Source organism: Phymastichus coffea, unplaced genomic scaffold (assembly GCF_024137745.1).
Source record: "Phymastichus coffea isolate CEN01 unplaced genomic scaffold, Cenicafe_Pcof_1.1 PCOF00015, whole genome shotgun sequence".
NCBI classification, from domain to species: domain Eukaryota; kingdom Metazoa; phylum Arthropoda; class Insecta; order Hymenoptera; family Eulophidae; genus Phymastichus; species Phymastichus coffea.
Genome location: NW_026706826.1, coordinates 1,738,233 through 1,758,303, shown reverse-complemented (window position 1 = coordinate 1,758,303; position 20,071 = coordinate 1,738,233). Strand labels below are relative to the sequence as shown.

Below are 20,071 nucleotides of genomic sequence, written 5' to 3'. Positions count from 1 at the left end.
GGGGTTTAAGCAGCAGGTATAGAAAATGCCAGTGAGTATATAGCAAAGGACAAGACCGTGTGGAAAAAGACTGTGCCTATTTTCCGTCAAACTCCTTCTTACGATAAGTTTCGTCAAAAGAGCGGCCCTTATGCGTCTACCGCTACTCAATCGATGGCAGATAGATTCAAACAAATTATGACTGCTGAAATGACTGATATGATAGTTCGTTATACTAACCAAAAAGTAAAAAACGTCTATCAAAAATATAACGAAAAAAATCCCAATTTGTTGAGGTCCTGGTGACCCGTGACTGCATCAGAAATTTATGCGTTTTTAGGCATACTAATTTGTTTGTATCTAATATCTAATGTAACTAATTTGTTCTTATCGCGGGCATACTAAATTTAGGCAGTATATTCCGTTGAAGCCGGCAAAATAGGGTATCAAGATTTGGTAGATTTACGACGCAGAAAATGCTTATTCGTTATTTGGAATTCTCTACACTGGTAAAGTCGGCAATGTTCGCAAAAAAAATCAAGAAGAGAGAGTAAAGAAAGAACTTGTAGAGCCATACCGAGGCAACGGTCGTAATATTATTTTGGATAATTATTTTACCACTCTGCTCCTTGCTTAATATTTATTATCAGAAGGTTTAACATTTATTGGCACTTTGAGAAAAAATAAACCTTACATTCCAATACAATTCAAAGCAAATAAATCTAGGCCAGAGTATTCTTCTCTTTTCGCTTTTCATAATAATAAAATTACATTGTACTCTTACGTGTCGAAGAAAAATAAGGCCGTAATTATGTTTTCATCGATGCATAATGATGATGCTGTAACCAACGATGAAAAAAAGAAGCCTGATATCATGTGATTATAATAGATACAAAGCTGGTGTCGATACTATGGATCTAATGGTGGGTAGATATAGTACACAGAGGCGGAATCAAAGGTGGCCTCTAGCTATGTTTTTCAACATATTAGACGTTGCTGCTCTTGAAGCTTACATACTTTATTATGAAAATAATAACATGATAAAATAAAACAAACCAAAGGCATATATTTTTCTGTCATTTGAGTGAAGAATTGACAAGACCTTTGATTGAAGAGCGTTTTACAAATGATTAAGTGATGCGCAACCACTCGACGAAGGTCACAGTTGAAGCTTTGCTCGGACTGCAACGCACAATTCTTGAAGCTGCACTGAGAGACGATGAGCCTCAAGATAGGTCTGGTTGAAAAAAAGTAATCGGATCATATCATGTATGCTACAGAAAAACCCGAAAGTCTTGTATAAAATGCGAACAACTTGTATGCGATGAACACTCTGTCACTAATGTAACATGCTGTGAATGTAACAAATAAATATCGTTATTATGTTCAGAACAACCTCAAAATCACTGTGAATTATTTGTTTATTTTCTCTTTTTATGTCCTTACATCATTTATTAATAACATTCATCAACAATAAAACTAGTTTTCAATGAATTGAATCTTATCCTTATACAGTGGGTACCCGGGTGCACCCAAAGAGCAACAACATTTCAAACCTCTTTTTTTATAATAAAAAAAATGTTTTTGATATATCTAATGAATGAAATAGATTTGCAAAAAGTTAAATTAAGAGAATTTGAAGCCTCAAATCATAAAAAAATCTTTTGAAAAAAATATCCACAAAAATGTAACGCGGTGGATACTCGGATATCCGCGCGCAGATAAGGGTTAATCTCCTTGATTTAGATTATTTACGAGATCTTACCATAAGTACTTATCAATTATATTGGCTTTTCTCCTTTCAATATTCGAGACAAAATAGTAAAAAAAAATGATGAGCAATTTCAGATGGACGTTAACATCGATGATCCTGGATTCATACGAATTCATTTGTACTCGAGATTCCGTAATGCAACTAAGCATCAACTTTTTACATTTTACAAAGCTGATGATGAGGAAGAAGCAGGAAATGATGGAGCAGGAATATATGCACATATTGCTAGTGTTTTGTGGTACCTATGTTATGCGCAACATGAATAAAATATTAAATACCCTGACAGCTCATTATTGAATTTAATACTGGATGCTGCAAATCGGCAAAATCAAGAAATAATTGTAATAAATGAAATGGAAAACATTTAAAGAAAATAACAACAAAAATATGATCAATAGGTAACGGGGTCTCGGATGTAGAATAAATAACGAATAAAGATTTATAGGATAAGACTTATTTAATAAAAGGGTGAGTAGAGGGTAACAGATAAGTTGAGAAGTTTGGGGGGGAGGACTTATTGGAAGTGACAGTAGAAGAGTAAAATAGGGCTTGGAAAAGGGGTAGGCGGAGAATGAGAATGCTATAAAGAAGAATTGAACCTATATCACGAAATACTCGTAACAATAATTTTTTGGGGTTTGGGGGGTCGTAGAAGGTCGGGGTTTGATTATGGAAGTTGTGCTCATTGAGACTTTTAATCAGTATGTTGCTAGCTATTTCTGTGTAAAATTTTAAGAAATGTAGCCCATAGCCAATTTTCGTAAGATTTATGCGGAATTCTTTACTTTAAAGAGTCCCGACCATCGCTGAATCCAAATTCGGTATCAGATTTTCAAAAATTCAAGATGGCGGATTCAATATAACGGATAGCAAACTGAAAAATCTAAGAAATGGATTTGAACTCCAATAGTTTTCTACCCTTGACAGTTGATGGATACCAATTAAAATGAGTATCCCAATGTAAACTGATATTTCATTCATATTTATTTCTTCCCACTTATGCGACTAATCAAATAATTGCTAGAAACAATTTTTTTTCACGTAAAATACGATAGTATTTTTTAAAATCTTAAATTTGTTGATTTGTTATCCGTTGTATTGGATCCGCCATCTTAAATATTGGAAATTTGACATCGGATTCGAATTCAGCGACGGTCAGGACCCTTTAGTGAATTTCGTTTGTCTGCACCATAGCTGCAACTCTTCAACCAGGAAAAAGGTTAAATATACAAACATATGCATACATTACAACGTACAGTGTAAAACGCTCTCAGTCATCTGACTCCGATCATTCGACCACAGTTTATGTAATTCTAGCTTCAATCTGGATAGAACAAATATTTAAGTTAGTATTAGTATGAAATTTTTTATAGAACTTCTATTCATCGCACAATTTACTGTAAAATCATATCGCATATTTTATTATTTTGTACAATAATGGTCGGTTCTTCCTTTCATGGTTGTTTTCTATCGAAGACGATAGACCGTGGTTTCGGAGATATTATGGATTATATATTTCTAAATTATACAATTTGCTTCAGCTTTTTATGTTGCCGGTATCTTCATAGATTGTGATAGCGTCTTTCACCGAGTCAAACATTCGAGACACAGTAGAAACACAGCACTTCTTTTTGCTATTTTCTGTAACGATTCTAGACTATTTTTGCGGTTGAGATTAGCATGAATTCAATCCTGGCAGTGATCAGTCATTACGTCACAAATATGGAAATATACGAAGCATGACGTTACTCATATGAGCGACTAGCTTGCAAATAAGAGCGACTAGATCACAAATATAAGTGGCTAGACAATAAACACAATCAAAACAAATCTATGCAAAAATCTTAAGGTCTTTCAAAATTTTCTTAAAATATGTTTATTGCTAATCTTACTAATAATTGAAATAATAAATGATTCAAGGTAGAGAAGAACTTTGAATTAATGGTTCGATGCTGTTAAGGCCAGTATTCCTTATAGTAAGGGTAGAAATTCGTAGACATACGGCCAATCATAATTGGTAATTGCTACAATTTATTAAAAACTGGAGTAATTCTTATTTATTATTTCAAAGATTGCAAACTGTAGAGATTGATATAAAATACTTAATGCGATGCTATCGAAGTCATTTTCCTCATAGTGTTAATATTTTGTCATTATGCGTCTTACGATAACGGAGCGGTATCCAATTAAATAATAACAATAATAATGTTTTGTTAATAGTTCGTGTCTATTACAATAATTATTTGTACTATATCATACTTAGTTCGATTTTTATGATTTTAATATTTTACACGAGTCATACGTAAATTTTTATAATAATTAATGCAATTTCTTATTTACAATAGCGAATATTTTTAGCGAAAGTTGAATTTATAAATTAAATTTGCATATTTTAAATGTATAATAGGTGATTTATCAGACTTCGGTAACGACGTGACATGTTATAAGCCTGATTTATATGGAATCACAAATCACGTGCCGAAGCCTCGTGTAAACTTTTGGTCAGATTAATAAGCCTCCTTTTAAATTATTAATACGTACAAGGGCTACAGAAATAAAGGATACATATACCACAGCACAGAATGCGAGTCGGCAGTCAAGAATCAAAACAGTGCCTATTGTTACAATAAGAAAAGCGTTATCTTAATTTTTCTCTAATAATATTTAGGGAGTAGAAATAACTTTAATTCTACCCAATATCCATTTAGTTTATTTTATTTTGGTTCTTACAATTACCTCCATTCCAAAACGAATTACGTACTAAGGATCCGTCACTCCTGATGTATATACACGATAAAAATTGAAGGAAAAAACCAAAACTAATTTTGAAAATATTTTCCACTCAATTTTATGAAACCCTCTTTTATCTAATATTCATTATATAAAATTTTCAGGAGGATTATTTCATTCATCAGATAGTAAACAAGAAGTAGCTTTTAGATATGCGGTTGAAAAAATAAATGGCAACAGAGATATCTTACCTAAGTCACGATTGAGTGCACAGATTGAACAGATAAATCCTCAAGACAGTTTTCACGCTTCGAAAAGAGGTTACTTGATATAATTATTATACTCATAAGTACCTAGTAATATTACCTAACATAACATCCTTCTTAACTGCACTCAATATAATTTTTTAAACTATTATTCGTATATTTTTATATTGTAACGAAAGCTCGTTCGATAACTATTATTTAAAGGTGGGCAAGTGAGGTGCACTCGCTCATAGCAATTGAGGCGGGAAGGGGGAAGAGGCAAAGAAATAAAAATAGTTAATAAATTATAACACATAACACATTCGCATTTAAACAAATATAATTCCAATCAATTCAAGATCACATTACACTCAGATGTCGCAAATACCGCACATTAATAAACCGCATAATGATAAACCGCATTACACATACTCTTAACCTAATAAACACAACGACGTTCTTAACCCCTATTACAAAAAGAACAAATTAACTAACTTATTGCGCTTACTAATCTATACAAAACACAACGCGAGTCGCCCGGCAGATGACCGCCTTGACGACAAACCGACTTAGGCTATTTAGCTAAAAGAGAAAGTCGCCCGGCGAGGGATCGCCTGGACGATTACTCTTTGCGTGATTTATTACCCGACCGTCATTAGGGCAGGTAGCCGGCGTGTGCACGCCTTGCTACCCACCTAATATTAAAAATTATGCACAGTGCCGTCGATGAAGAGAGATAGAGAAAGAGAGAGAGATTAATTTGTAAACTTGACCTTTGATGCTGGAAATGGAGTCCTGGCTGCGCCCTGCGCACGGTGTTACAGGTCGTCGCTGGGCATCTCCTGCCGGGTTCCTAGGTAGCGTCCCGAGTAGATGCAGGACCAAGTCGTTTTCTCCTCTCGGTTTCTTCTCGGCCCTTTGTCCTCGGCGGCGCTTCTGACTTTTTCACCGCCGGCTATCCACCGTCTTACTCCGATCGACTCCGAAAACCTTCTCAGTCTCTCCTCGAGTGACTACCGTCTATCTCGCTCGTCTTTTCTCGCGATCTACAGCTTCTTCGTCGATCTTTTCTCTCCCCACTTGACCTACTTATTAGGCGGCGCGCGACCAATGCACTAATTGGTTCGAAACGCGCGCTTGCCTAATATTGCGTAGGGCACGCACGCCCCCGAATATTTCTCTCTCTCTAAAATTTCTATACTCTCTGTCGCCAGCGTAGTAGCTTCGGGCCTGCTCAGCCCCGCTCGGCAATCTCCGTCAGCTGAAGCAGAGACCATGCGTTAGACGCATTCTTAAATGCGCTCAACGCTGGTCACCGTGCCTTGCCGAGAGAGACGGGAATTTGGGTAAATTCCGATGAGAACAAGCGCAATGCTTGCACTCGTCACACCCCGTTCCAGTCCAAAGTTCGCACCTGCGAACGGCCTATTCTCCACTCTCACAATCTCTCTCTCTCGACTGACAACTGACAACCAACGTTAAATGCTCATACCTCAATAAACTACTTAAACATAGCTTAATTAAACTTAAGTCTAGGTTGGTAACAACCAAAATAGACCAAGGGCAAAAGTTTATGGTTTTTTACCCGAAAAGTGAAATGGAAGTACCAAGCCCGTCATCGCGGAGAATCTACCAATCCACGATGCCCCAAAGATCGCAACTTAACCAAAACTTAACCTGGACAATAGGAACTTACCACTATTGTTGATATAATCATTTTATATATTATTTGGAGTCGCCCAAGCGACTCCAAATACCGGAGCCTGAGCGCTCGGCGCCCTTCCACTGTAAGTGGAGGTGAGCTCAATCCGGATAGCTAACTGCCTCAGCCGCCTCGGGCACAGTTACCCTGGCGTAACGATCCCCCGGCAGACTCGCGGATACCGGCGTCTGTTCCGTTCGCGCCGCGATATCTACTAGCGCGGTGCTGGTCGTACTGGCTCCAGCTTGGTTTCCATCTGCGGCAAGTGTTCTACGCGTGAGCCTCTCTTTGTGCTTCTTACCGCAGCTGTGTCGGGGTTTCTTCGCCTTTGGCTCCCCGACGGAAGACTCGGGGCTGGCAATCTCTGGCATCGCCTTAGGGACTCTTGACTCCAGCTCCACGGTTTCTGACCGCCAAGCCTGGAGTTCTACAGGATCACTGGAGTGTTACCGAGCTCTTCCCTCCTCCACGAGCATCCTGCGCGCCTGGTTCGCCCTAAAGGTATCGCGGCAGCGCGGACAGTAATGGACGAGGACGCCGAGTCGCCCACAATTCCGGCATACCGGACGCGAATTAGGCGGTTCCCTGCTGGCCGACCTCGGATGTAACCTCGTTCTGCAATTGAAGCAGCGAATCTGCAGAAAACTATTTCGGACCAGGCGAAACCCTGTCTCATCTACCCAACAAGGAGGCACTGAGGAGGAGGTCGGGTTTGCCGCCTAGAAGGGATCGTACTGGCCTAAGGGCTGGTCGGACCGGTGCTACCGGGTCCTCTTTCGTATTTCCGGCAGCAGTGCTCGTACCAATTCTCGAGGTCCGTCCTCTATCAGCCGCCGAAGTAACCGGTGGCTGGAGAGAGCTTGTCGTCTCAACAACAGCTCCTTCCACCGCCCGGGATGTTGTCAACGTCTGACTGGAGGACGGCCTCTCGAAATTGCATGCGGAGAGGTTGAAACGCATGGAGCACTTCCTCTTTCCCGCATTTTGCCGAGCCTCAGCCTCCTTTTTCCGCTCATCCTCCAAATAACCGGCTGGAGGGAATTGCGGGGGCCCACCCCTGTGAACAAACTGGTACGCGGGGTCCGACCTCTGATGCGTAAACGGCTTGTATGGGAGAGGAGCGTAGACGTGTGGCTGGGAAGCTACTCGAGGTAGCTCGCGAACCGGTATTGTCTCTTCCTCGGAGTCGCTCGAGCTCAGCACCACCTCCAATATGCCGTTGGTGGCACCTCACAATGAGGGTCTCCTGCTCCCTCTACCAATCGAAGCCCTCGTGCTTCGGCCCCTGTTCGCTGCTCTACCGGCGAGGTAGTCAGCCGTGGCGGCTCGAGAGTTTGTCGATCTCTCGCCTTGGCTGCTTGATTCCGCCTGCGAAAAGACAATTCCCCCTTTTGCCGATAACCCTAGACTTTTCTGATGCCTCGCGGATGCAAAGCGTCGTAAGCCTAAACGCCGCGCTCCGGCGTACCGCTTCATCCCAGGTACGCGTTGGCGCCGCGAGCCGGATTATCGAGCCTGTCTTTCGATTACCCGTTAATAATCGTACCCCTCATTGATCGCCTGCAAACGGTGTCGGAGGTGAAGGCAAAGTTGGCGGCAAAGGAATTTCCTTCGCCTTTCCGTCCTCGCCTCCACCAACCGACGTCCTGGCTAACTACGAGATGCAAGAGGCAATGTCGGCGTCATAAGAGGCCGCCTGCCCTAAGCCCGAAAGCGGGGCGGTGGACCTCGACGCCTGGTCAACCTCCATCACCTCAAAAGCTTCCGGCGAATCTACTAATGCGGTCGTGATGCCTGAAGGTACTTGGCCCTCGGCGATGTGAGAGATGCGGCTCGAGTCTCCGGACTCAGCCATCATCACTTTCGACACTGCACTCGTTAAACCTTAAAAAGAAAAAAGAAACAAACAAACAAAAATTATCACACCTGAATCATCCTATGAACCTATTTCTTTACCTTTCACGGAGGCACATAACTCTTAATCTCAGAGACATGCACTCGAGTAGTACGATGTTTACTGTCTGTCGCTAACTCGTAGATCTCGGGCGAAATCACTGAAATAATTTCAAACGGCCCGTCGAATTTCGGATCGAGTTTCGCATTTTTACCATCCGTTGCGCTCGAAAGCGTATGCACCTTGCGCAAAACCAAATCACCTACCTGAAAAAGCACCTGACGCCTATCCTTATCGTAGTGTTTCTTTTGCTTTTCCTGAGCTTCATCAATATGCTTAGCTACCACGTCACGTAACGCATTTAAACGTGATAGTCTGTCTTCTCACGCTTTCGTATCTATCTTAACAATAGGGGCTTTTACCTCAATCTCGCGCCTTAAACTCTTTATCGGACGCGGATCCCTATCAAAGTTTAGAAACGCCGGCGATACCTTTGTAGACGCCTGAGTCGCCGTATTGATAGTATGACGAAATTCATGCAAGTACCTATCCCAGCTCCTATGATTGGTATCTACAAACATCGCTATCATCGTTTTTAGCGTTCGATTTACACGCTCAACCGGGTCACTTTGCCGATGATATGCAGGGCAAAATACATGTTCGATACCGTATTCCCGTACCTACCTTGAAATACTTTGCTCCTATATACGTTCGCATTATCACTTACGACATATTCCAGAGTTTCCCACCTAAACGGGATTAACTCCTCAAGCGCGGCAACAAGAGCAGGACCGTCCGCCGAACGTAGCGGTTTTAACTCGATCCACTTGGTAAATAAGTCTTGAAAAACCACCAGGTATTTAAACCTATTTTTGCTACAGGGAAGCTCTACCACATCAGTCGCAACCACGGCCTATGGTCTTTCTACTACGCGTTTACCCATTAGGCCTTGAGGCGCCTGCTGGACTACCTTGTACTTCAGACTTTGAGAGCACTCATCTACGAACGTCCTCACATCATACTACACTACTGACCAGTAATACTCGCAAGCAATTCGAACGTAAATCTTTTCACGGCTGAAGTGTCTGGAGAATGGTTCGCAATGAGCTTCTCTCAACACCCTTTCCCGGTATTCCCGCGGCAACACCATGCGTCAGCATTCCTCGCGATTAGTTATCGGAGCGAGCAAGTGATCGCGCATGAACCGATACAGGATGTTATTTTCAACCCTCCAATTCTCGAATTTCTTCGGTCTTCGAAGAATGTCTTTCACGCGTTGTAGATACCAAGCATCCTGTATCTTATCAAATGCGTAAACATCGAGCTCGTCCTCAAATTCTCGCGAAAATGCGTCCGGCACGTGGTGCAGCGCTCCCTTTCTGTGTACTATTTCGCAATCTAACTGCTGAAATTCTAATACCCATCTCTTCAAACGACCTGTGAGCTCGCGTTTATTAAGAATCCTAGTGACCGCACTATGATCAGTAACGATGACAAAGTGTGAGCCTTCTATATAAGGCCTAAACTTTTTTACCGCAAAAAGTACTGCCAAAAACTTGATTTCGCTCACCGTGTAATTTCGCTCGTGCGTGTTTAGCATCCGATTGGCGTAGCCTATGGGATGCTCGCCGTCGTTGAATACCTGGACCAACCACGCGCCAACCGCGAAGGAAGAGCCATCGCAGTGCAAGTAAAAGGGGCGCGTAAAATCAGGAGGCGCGATAACCGGCGCCTCTGTTAATGCGCGCTTTAACCTCACAAATACAACTTGCTGTTCTTCCTTCCATTCCCATGGCTGGTCCTTTCGAATAAGCTTGGTCAACGGGACCTTTATCTCACTCTCGTGTTCGATAAAACGTGCATACCATCCAACCATACCTAGGAAACGGCGCAATTGAGCTACGTTACTTGGCGCAGGATAATCTACTATTGGCTTTACTTTGTCCTCATCCGGACGCAAACCCTCGCTATCTAACCTGTATCCTAAATAAGTTACCTCGGTACAGAAGAAATCAGACTTTTCTAAGGTAATTTCTAGACCGACACTTACTAAACGCTTCTGGACCTTCTCTAACCAAGTCACGCACAGCATTCGCTGGAACTCCCATAAACCTAGACCAGGGACCGCGAACGCCGTATATTGTTTGCTATTTTTCGATAGCGGAATTTGCCAAAACGCCGCTCGAATATCTATCTTGGACAGGTAGACTGCTCCGCGCAACCTGTCCAAGATGACATCCATGCTAGGCATCGGATACGCATCTACTTTCGTGACTTTATTTACCGGTCTAAAATCGAGGCAAAATCTATAACCACCGTCCTGTTTACGTAAGATTAGCGGCGCGCGTTTGACTATTCGATGGCTTAATTACTTTCGATTTCCAAAGCCGCATAGTTTCTTCTGGCGTGAACGCTAATATTGGAGGCGACATTCGACGCATCGGAGTCTTTATCGGGCACGCATCACCTACATCGATGACGTGCTCGATAACTCTTGTAACCGCCGGAGATTCACCAGGCTCAGAGAAATCTGGCGAACTAACGCCAGGATTGTCTCTTGCTGAGCCTCCTCGTACTTACTTAAACCTGTGCATTCCGCAAAAACGACTATCTCGTTACTACTCTGCTTTGCTAACGGATACCAATCGCCTTGGTTACCTGCTCGCCAAGCGCGATTACTGTAGCTAATATTTATATTCCACGCTATCCAAAAGTTGGTTCCTAAAATCAAGCGTAGATACTACCGTCACAATTAACAAATCCGTCCTGCCACCAATTTCAAAACTCAGCTTTAAGACGCCCCACGTTCGCGGCTTCTCACCCGAGATGGCCTGTACGAATATCGTAGGCGGCTTTAAAGGGTCCCTAAACCGTAAGCCGAGATTCGGTCCTACTACCGATACCTGAGCACCTGAATCTAGCAGCGCTGTATAGATTTGCCCGCCTATGTCGACCTTGATAAAGAACCTGTTCTCTACAACTGCAACTAACGCTGCGTCCGATTTATCTGCCGTTTTCTTCGGGATTTCTGAGTTCCACTCAGATCCTCCCCTCACCAAAACGGAAGGTGCGTCGGCACCGACGACCGAACTTCCAAACAACAAAGCCCTATTATCAACGAGCTCACTTCTGTCGCGCGTGACCATGACCCTTGTCGCAGCCCGCTCCGACGGGAGCGCAGCGCCTGAGCTCGCTTTCTCACCAACAAATTCTACCATAGGTTCGCCTTAATTTCCTAAAGCAACGGCCTTTTCCGAAGCCTGCCCAACCGTGAGCGAAATACTCGAACCTGCCTCACTCGTGTTAGTGCACAACGATGGCAACTTATTATTCCCCGCTGGGCACTTCTCGGGCGAGCTAGCTATCGCGCTAAATTTGTTAAACCCGATCGCATCATGCGTATCCTTATCGGGCAAAATTTCCCGCGTATTAATGTGTCGATCTTTTTCAAGACTTTCCACGTCTTGCTGTAACGAGTGGCGTTTATTTGCCACTGCGAATTCATTGCTGATCCTACTACGGAAACTCACGCCCTCGTCACTCTACGCCCGAAACTCTTTCAATGTCGAACGACTAGACTCGCCTTTAAACACGTTTTTAAACTCTACGATTTCCCTATACCTTTTTTCGGATCCTCATATTCTACAAATACTGCACGCTTGACCTTAGCCTTGACTTTCAAATATTTCCCTATTACCTCGTCTAAGAGAGGAGGCGCAGAACTGGCAGTTCTTGCCTTGTTCTCGCCTTCCTCTTTTACCAAATTCAAGAGAAGAGGCACAGAACTGGCAATTTCTGCCTTGTTCTCGCCTTTCCTTTTTGCCTCAACTTTATACCTTTCTTCCTCGGTACTTCACTTTCTCTACCTCAATGGCCTGCTCTATCCATCTTAGGCAGGAGTCGTCGAGCGGTCGATGGCTCCCGCACTGAGGTTTCCCTGCTTTACCTGGATGCAAGTAGGGTAATCTCAGTACACGTAGCCGATTGTCTCACAAATCTGACAGTAAAGCGTCGGCACCGAAGTCCACGTTAGGCAGCTGTTAGCATAATATCCTGGTTGTCGGCATTTGTAACAAACTACCCGCGGATTAGCTTGAGATACTGGACACTGAGCTTTCCTATGCCCTAACGCGTTGCAATTAAAATAGGCCCCCGTAAATGGCCTATTTGAATTGCTACCTTCTTGATTGCGTTGCTGCGGAACCAAGCTAGGGGCTACACCTGCAGCCGGGGCCTACGAAGCCTGCGCGCTCTGACGAGCAAGCACGGCTCCGTTCGCAAGTTGCTTCGTCGCTTGTGGCTGTTGCTTATTAGCTGTAGCCACGGCAATTTCACCATTTTGCTTCTTGCCCTTCTTTCTTAGCTTCTTGCTCTGCTGCTGCGCTTTCTTTTTAGAAGGTTCAATTGTTAGGACCTCATCAATCGCGTAGTTTAAGCTACCTATGGTTTCGACCGATTTCTGTTTACCGGTAGACTTCTTTGTGTCTGTATACGCCGATTCGGGAATTAACGTCGCGTCGGTCGTTGGCGGCTTTTGCCACCTTTTGTAACCCGCCATACGATCTTCGAGCGCTAAATCTGCCTCTTTCAAACTGTTTAGATCAGAGAAGATCTTAGTTTCAAGATATTGCTTATATCTTGGATTTAGATCCTTTATGATCATCGCTAGCTGGCGTTTTACGGATACCGGTGGGTCAAAACGACGCAAACTCGTCTGGAAAGCCGCGATGTAATCCGATATCTTCTCGTTTTCACCCTGTGTTCGTTGACGCAACTCGCCGTAGAGTTGCTCTCTATTTAATCGCCGGCAGAATTCGCTAGAAAAACTTCTTTTAAAGTCTTTCAGCGTCTTCCACATACCGCGATTAACCTCATACCACGAGCGCGCTTTATCGCGAAACGTAGTCCCTATCGCGATAAGCAACTCTTCATCAGGAATACCATAATAGCGCTGACAATCGCTTAAGTCCGATAGAAAACTTAACGCGTTCATACCGTCTTTACCCGAAAAGCGGAGAGACCTAGCGTTGAGTGCGCTTACCCCGTCCGCAGGTATACCATTGATATACTTTATTCGCGGAGGGCCGCTCTCTTTGCTTCGCTTCTCTACCTTTTTTCTAAGCGATCTTTCTGTCCGCGTATCACAACTATCTGTATCCGACGGGCACGTGCTTGTATCGCTAACCCCGAATGTTTCTATTTTTTTAGCTTCTCTACTCTTAGACCGGTTCACGATAGCTACGCTATCTTTGCCTAACGAGGCTGGCATCCGCGTTTCATTTGCCGTAGTTGTCTGTACTCCGCGCTCCCAGTCTTCTACCCAAGAACTTACTCTAGGCGCGTGGTACTTCGTACTCGCCGATCTATCTGAATCGGCGTAGATGGACGCACTACCTGCTAAATTATTTCGCGCAATCGCTGAGCGGCTTGGCCTGAGGCGGCAAAGGAGCCTGCTGCTCGGCCTGAGTCGCTCCACTCTGCACCGCCACACTCTCTACCTTAAAAACTGCATTCGCGCCATCCGTGATACCCTGTCTCACTTCGCGCTTATAAAACCAGCGCGGTACTGACGCAAGGACCCCCAGATTTGGCTTAGCGCACTGGTACTGCTTTCGCCCTGGTATCGGAGTTCCTGTTCGCGGGCGCGTAAGTTCGCGCCATCCGACGGCAAACGAGCTGCCAACGGTAGCTGGACTGCCGAAGGTAGCACATCTCTGATGACAGCCACATCTTGCCTCTGCCCAGTGACTGGGTTTGCCTGCGCGGAGCGGTGACACTTGTTACCTGCGTTGCCTGCTCTTGCTCGCGCAGCAATTCATCCGCTAAGGGCGCAGCAGCTGTTGCGGAATCGTCGCCGAAAGGGTACCCCCCGTTAACAATGGTGAAATGTCCCCCTTCGAAAAACTCAAAATGAGCTATGGCTACCTCTTTGGGACTATTTAAGATACAGTTTGGCCATATAAGTAGTCCCCGACCCCTCACCCGTATATATATATAACCTAAAAACCACTATTTTCAAAAACTATTTTTTTTCTTGGGTACCAATTATGATATCGCTACGAAAATAAATCACGCGTATACTGTTTATAAAGACAAGTATGTGTGAATTTTTTCGATCTATATCAATGAGTTTTTCTAACCTAAACAAATTTTTTAAGTAAAAAAAAATTTTCAAAGTGAGATATCTTTGCTTCAAAAAATGGCTACACAACATTTTTTTTTTTAATTACGTAGTTTTTTATGAATAATTCAATGGTATACTTAAAAAGTTGAATTTCGCTGTGGGTCCCTGAAAAAAAAGCGAAAAACCAATTTTTTTCGACATTTTTTGTCGTTCTTGGCCATTAAATCTTCGCACACGATTTCTATGTAAAAACTAATTGTACCATTCGATTCTACACAAAAAATTACATGGAAAACATGTATAATAACCTATGAAATATTGTTAGCTTATCGTCATATAAATTCAAAAAGTAAAATAATCAAGCCCTAGAGACGTATGCAATCATAAATTTTACGTTTTATTAGGAAACTAGTCGTAAAATCGAGTAATTACGTTGTATAAGGAAAATAATGCTGAAACATCGACAGATACAACAAAGACTACTGAGCATTGATTTTCAAATATCTGTAATTTAAAACGTTATAATAACAATATATGACATTTTTTCAAGAATTCTTGCATAAAATATAAAACTTCAATCTTCATCACTATCTTCATCAATGACAGGTACAATATTATCAATATCAAACAAATGAGTTAAGTGTTCTGCTGGCTTCAAGATGCGCAACAAATATCGAGCATGACTCAAGTAATAAATTATGGATGCAACGTGAGAGCAACAGCCTACGGTTCTGTTACCGTTAGCACAATTACAACAGTATCTTTTCACACCCTTTATACCATAAGTATTTGGTAGGTAGTGCACGTAGGACTTGTACGTTTTGCTATTGATATGTCTTGATTTTACTTCAAATCTGATAATTCCAGTTTCTACTTTGGATGACTTGAGAGATACGGATCTGTTCTCGTCCATCATTTCCGCTAAATAACACACAGCTTGAGACAATTGATATGTACCAGTGAACAGTATTTGTAATTCATCAATAGTCAGTTCTGGAAAATCAAGTAAATCGTTTGATGAAACTGTACTGAATGGTGTAGTTTTTCTATTCCAGTTATTCTCTTCAACGAATTCAGCCAAAGTATTTTTCAAATTTTTTGTCTCGTTAATTCTTTCGATGATCGAATTTATTTTTCCGACATCTGAATTGAGACGTTTTCCAAATAAATTATTGAGAAAACAGGCAATTCGACAGTACAATCCAGCACTGTGCAATTGAGAATTATGAAATTGGTTGTGAAGAAGTTTATGCTTTTGTCCAACTACACCATGTATAGCTTCAACAACCCATCTAACTTTAGTTACCAATCGAGATTCATTTGATTCTTCTACTGTCAATTGATTTCGTTTTCCTTTCATCGCCGGCATAAGTACTCTGTAACCCATACTTGTCAAAAGTGGGACTACATCACGAAATCCCCTATCTAAGATAAAGTAATCTCCTTTTTCTAAAACACTGTTAAGACCTATAGGTGAATTTAATAGCTCCTCCAAAATTTTAGCATCGTTGAGGTTAGCATTAAATGGTCCACCGACATCAACTGTAAAGCCATTCGTAGTTGCGATTGTGAAAGGCTTACAAAGTGCAGTTTTTTTTTGTCCAGAGTAAGATTTCTTTTGATAAGCATTATTACTGCTTTTTTGGTGACGTAAGTATGTGCCATCACATACTATAGCCAGACTATTTCCTAAATTAAATAATATTTTGGCTACAGGGGAGGTTTGGCTCAATAAGAATTCTCTAGAGTACGCCTGGAATCCAAAATGTTTCGGTAAAACTTCTTCTTTAAAACATTTTAAAACTGCATTGATACATTTTTGAACCATTTTTTCTTTGATTTCAAGTATAGCAGATATACAAAGATCAGAATTTCCCGTTCTCATTTTCATCAAAAATATGACTAGTGCTTGAGTAACATTTCGATGATCTGAACTTCGCATAGTTTTCATCATTTCTCGAAGAGTAATAATATTTTCCCACGTAAAACCCGTCAATGCTTTTACTCTCTCTTCAGAAATTGCATACTCGCTGATTTTATCATGAAATCGAGCATCGCTCAAATCTGATAAGGATTCTAAAAACTTTGTCAATTCCTTTGATTCTATCGAACATTCGTTGTCAGCAGTAGATATGTTCGATAACTCTTGATCATAGAAACGATTTTTAATTAAATGCTTCTTACAACACCTATTCCTTCTTGGTATGAATATCCTCTTTTTTACAAATACTTGTATACGAGCATCGAATGGTACGTCTTAAAGGTCGTTCGTATCTTTGCACATGAAACAATATTTGTGAGTAACGACGACTCTTGCAAAAGGCATTGATACCATTTCAATTTCCGTGGTTTCAACTGCTATGAATGTTGGATCAGAACCAGAAGAATCTATTTGTTGACTAGAATCTGTGATTGAATCTTGACTGCTTTTAGTGTCTCTAGATTTTCTATCCCAAGAAGGTGTATTCGCTTCTACGCTGCTGTCTTGTGAATTGTCAAGTGATATTTTTGACGTTTGTTCTTCAATTTCAGACGGAATTTTTTCTACTTCATCTGAAACAAGATCTTTTTTCAAAAAGCCTTCTGCACCAGTCGTCTTGGTCTCCGATGGAATTCGGTCTTGAGTCAAATTATTTGTTTTTTGACTTTTTTTTAAGCGAATTTTAGTGAAACATTTGGAGCAAATAGCATCATCCTCTTGTACAAATATCTCATACTTTTTATGAAAATCTGAAGCTTGTTCATGACTGCTTATGTCCAAATGAAATCCACTCAAGTTTCGTAAATATTTATTACATGAGATACATTTTGATTCATCCCTTGTTCTAGATTTTTTCACCGGAGGCTCATCATCAGACGACATTTTGAATATCTGTAATAAAAAAAAAACAAAATTGTAATTTTGGCAGCATTTGTGAAGGCAGTTGTTGTTGAAAAAAACGTTTTATTAATATTCAATTTTTTGCCCGTAAAAACATCGTACAGTTGTAAGTCGGGGCTCATTCTTTTCGATGAGAATTTTAGTCTAACTGAATTGTAGTTGTCTGATAATTTTTTATTTAAAAGATTCGAAAAAAGCTTAATATCAAATATGTTCAAGATTGTTCGATATTAAAAAAAATTCCGATTTGTGTTGCTGAAAACATTTTTTTTATAATTACCTATGCAGAAGTTAAAATTTTATCGAAGTACCCAAAATTAAAAAAAAAACTGTGAAATCCGGTTCATTAGTCTTGCTACAAATCAATTTTTTCTACTCAAATTGAATTTGAAGCCTGGCGACAAACATTTCCAGAAGAAGTTGACACCGGTCTGGCTTTAAAATCACCATTTTTTTTATTTGGGATAGCTCGACCAATATCAAATTCTGCATAGGTAATTATAAAAAAAAAATATTTCCAACAATACAAATCGGAATTTTAATTAATATCGAACAAATATTAGACAATTTTTGTTATTAAACCTTGTTAAAATGTTTTAAATAAAAAATGATCAGACCTCTGCACTTCAGTTAAACTAGAATTCTCAACGAAAAGAATGAGCGCCAGCTGTTAACTGTATGACGATTCTACAGGCAAAAAATTGCTTATTAACAAAACGAGATTATCAACAACAACTGCTTTTCCAGCAAAACATTTTAAATTTTCTTTTGAAATTCAATCTATAGTTTTCTCGTGTTAAAGCACTTTTTTCATTGGTGTTTGAAATAAATATCTTTCAAATTGCACAAGTCATAAATTAATTAACTAACAACTAGCGTATTTCAATTGTTTTTAATTTACAACGCAAAAACTATGCAGCCGATTTTAACGGTATTATTTTTCAAAGATTTGAACCCCGAAAAAGGGTAATAATTACAATATCTTAAAACTTCAAAGTCAAAAAGCAAAGAAAAAGATTTCTATATCAGTTTATTATTGTTAATATTTTTGTTTATTGCTAATATAATTATTAATATTTTTGTTATTAGTATGTATTATTCAAGCATTAAAAATACATTAAAATAATTTCTGGATCAAAAATCAGAATATAACAGTTGGTGAATTTCAAGTTTTTCTAAATAGCTTTTATTTTTGAAAAATAAGAGAATAAGAGGTTATAGTCAAAGAGGTTGGATAATCAAAATGAATAAAATTCTCAAATGACTGAGTAATTCAAGTTTTGTACATAAAACTATTAATTTCAAAAAGTAAACTGTCCATGGGGAGAAAATTTGGATAACTATTAAATTTCTATTTAAGAATCTGTAAAGATTAGTGGATACTGATCTCAATTTTATGAAGTACTGGGTTACTAGGACTGTATAGTGTGTAGAAAATTTTCTGAATTTTTGAATGATTTAAAAAATGTGAATCTATGCTAAGAAAATTATTGCTTTCTTACAGAGCTAAGATCATTATATTTTTCAAACTAATTACAATGGTCATTTTTATTAGATAAGCTATCAATATGTTAAAAATTCAGTGAAATTAATATTGCCTTAAAAATTTAACATTATTTTTATCAATGCATATGTACATATCAATAGTTCATTCTGAGTTGTATATGTACAATGATTTTTAAATAGCATGCGTACTAATTTTTTCTTAATTTCAAGTTATAAGGACAACACGTATCTTTTTTTTTTACAATTTTTTACAATATTATTTCGAAAGTTCACTTAATTGATAGCGTGCATATATCTTTGGAATTATAATCAACAAGAAATTGTGAATATAATTTTAAAGTTAATTGGTAGATAACGTTTATGATTGTTTCGTTAGGTTGAAAACTTTGAGAAAAAAAAGAAAATATTCTTTTCAAAAGAGCTCTAATTTTTATATATATTTTTTTCGAGGTAAGAATTATGATAAAGTACGGGATGGTTGACAAAAAAAAATAACTTGTTTTTGTGCAGACGTATATATGTACCTAGTATGTTCGTATTTCTTAAACGTTAAACTTTACCGTTTATCGACTACAGGTTAAAGCCGACTCCAGTTGTCGGCGTTGTTTTCATATAGTATGCCAGTTGTAATTCTTAGTGCCTAAATATTAGATCAGGATATTTTTCGCTCACACGAATTGGCAGTCAGTCTCGAAACTCAACGTATTTATCAGTATTTATATATGAACTACTATGAACAAAACTCGTAGAAAACGTAAGCAAGTAAAACCATCTTGATTTTGCTCATGGAGATAGTCTCCATGATTTTGCTACAGTATACTGCATACTCCGTCTCGATGCAAATTCCACTCCACGTTCCGTGTCTTAACTGTCACAGATTCGAAACAGCGCTGATCATGATTGGAAGCAGTTCCACCGTTAGAGGCGCTAGTGCCATCAATACTGGAATACAGGGCTGTAGTGTGAAAATATCTACATATAAAGTAGTACCCGCAATCTATGTTTTTAATATCACTAGCACTACCAGCGGCGAATTCGTTCTCACGCTATCGTGAATGTTTTTTATGGAAGCGTTTTTGAAAATGTAATAATTTTAACCTTTCAATTTTCTAAAGTCTGTTTATTTATATTCTCTTATATCGGTACAACAAATCGACTTCAAATCCAAGCGGTTGAATCTGTTTTCAAAATATTTTGACTTAATTTTGAAATATTTGACTCTCCTGATTATAAGAA

General features: G+C 40.0%; 1 protein-coding gene across 1 annotated transcript in view; it reads left to right on the top strand.

Moving 5' to 3' along the window:
- Window positions 1-20,071, top strand: part of LOC131675042 (glutamate receptor ionotropic, kainate 2-like) — a 2,022,482-nt gene that overhangs the window by 314,145 nt on the left and 1,688,266 nt on the right. Inside the window, exon 5 of the mRNA XM_058953868.1 lies at window positions 4,648-4,803. Coding sequence (XP_058809851.1) covers window positions 4,648-4,803 — 156 coding nt within the window. The remainder of the gene's footprint in view (window positions 1-4,647; window positions 4,804-20,071) is intronic.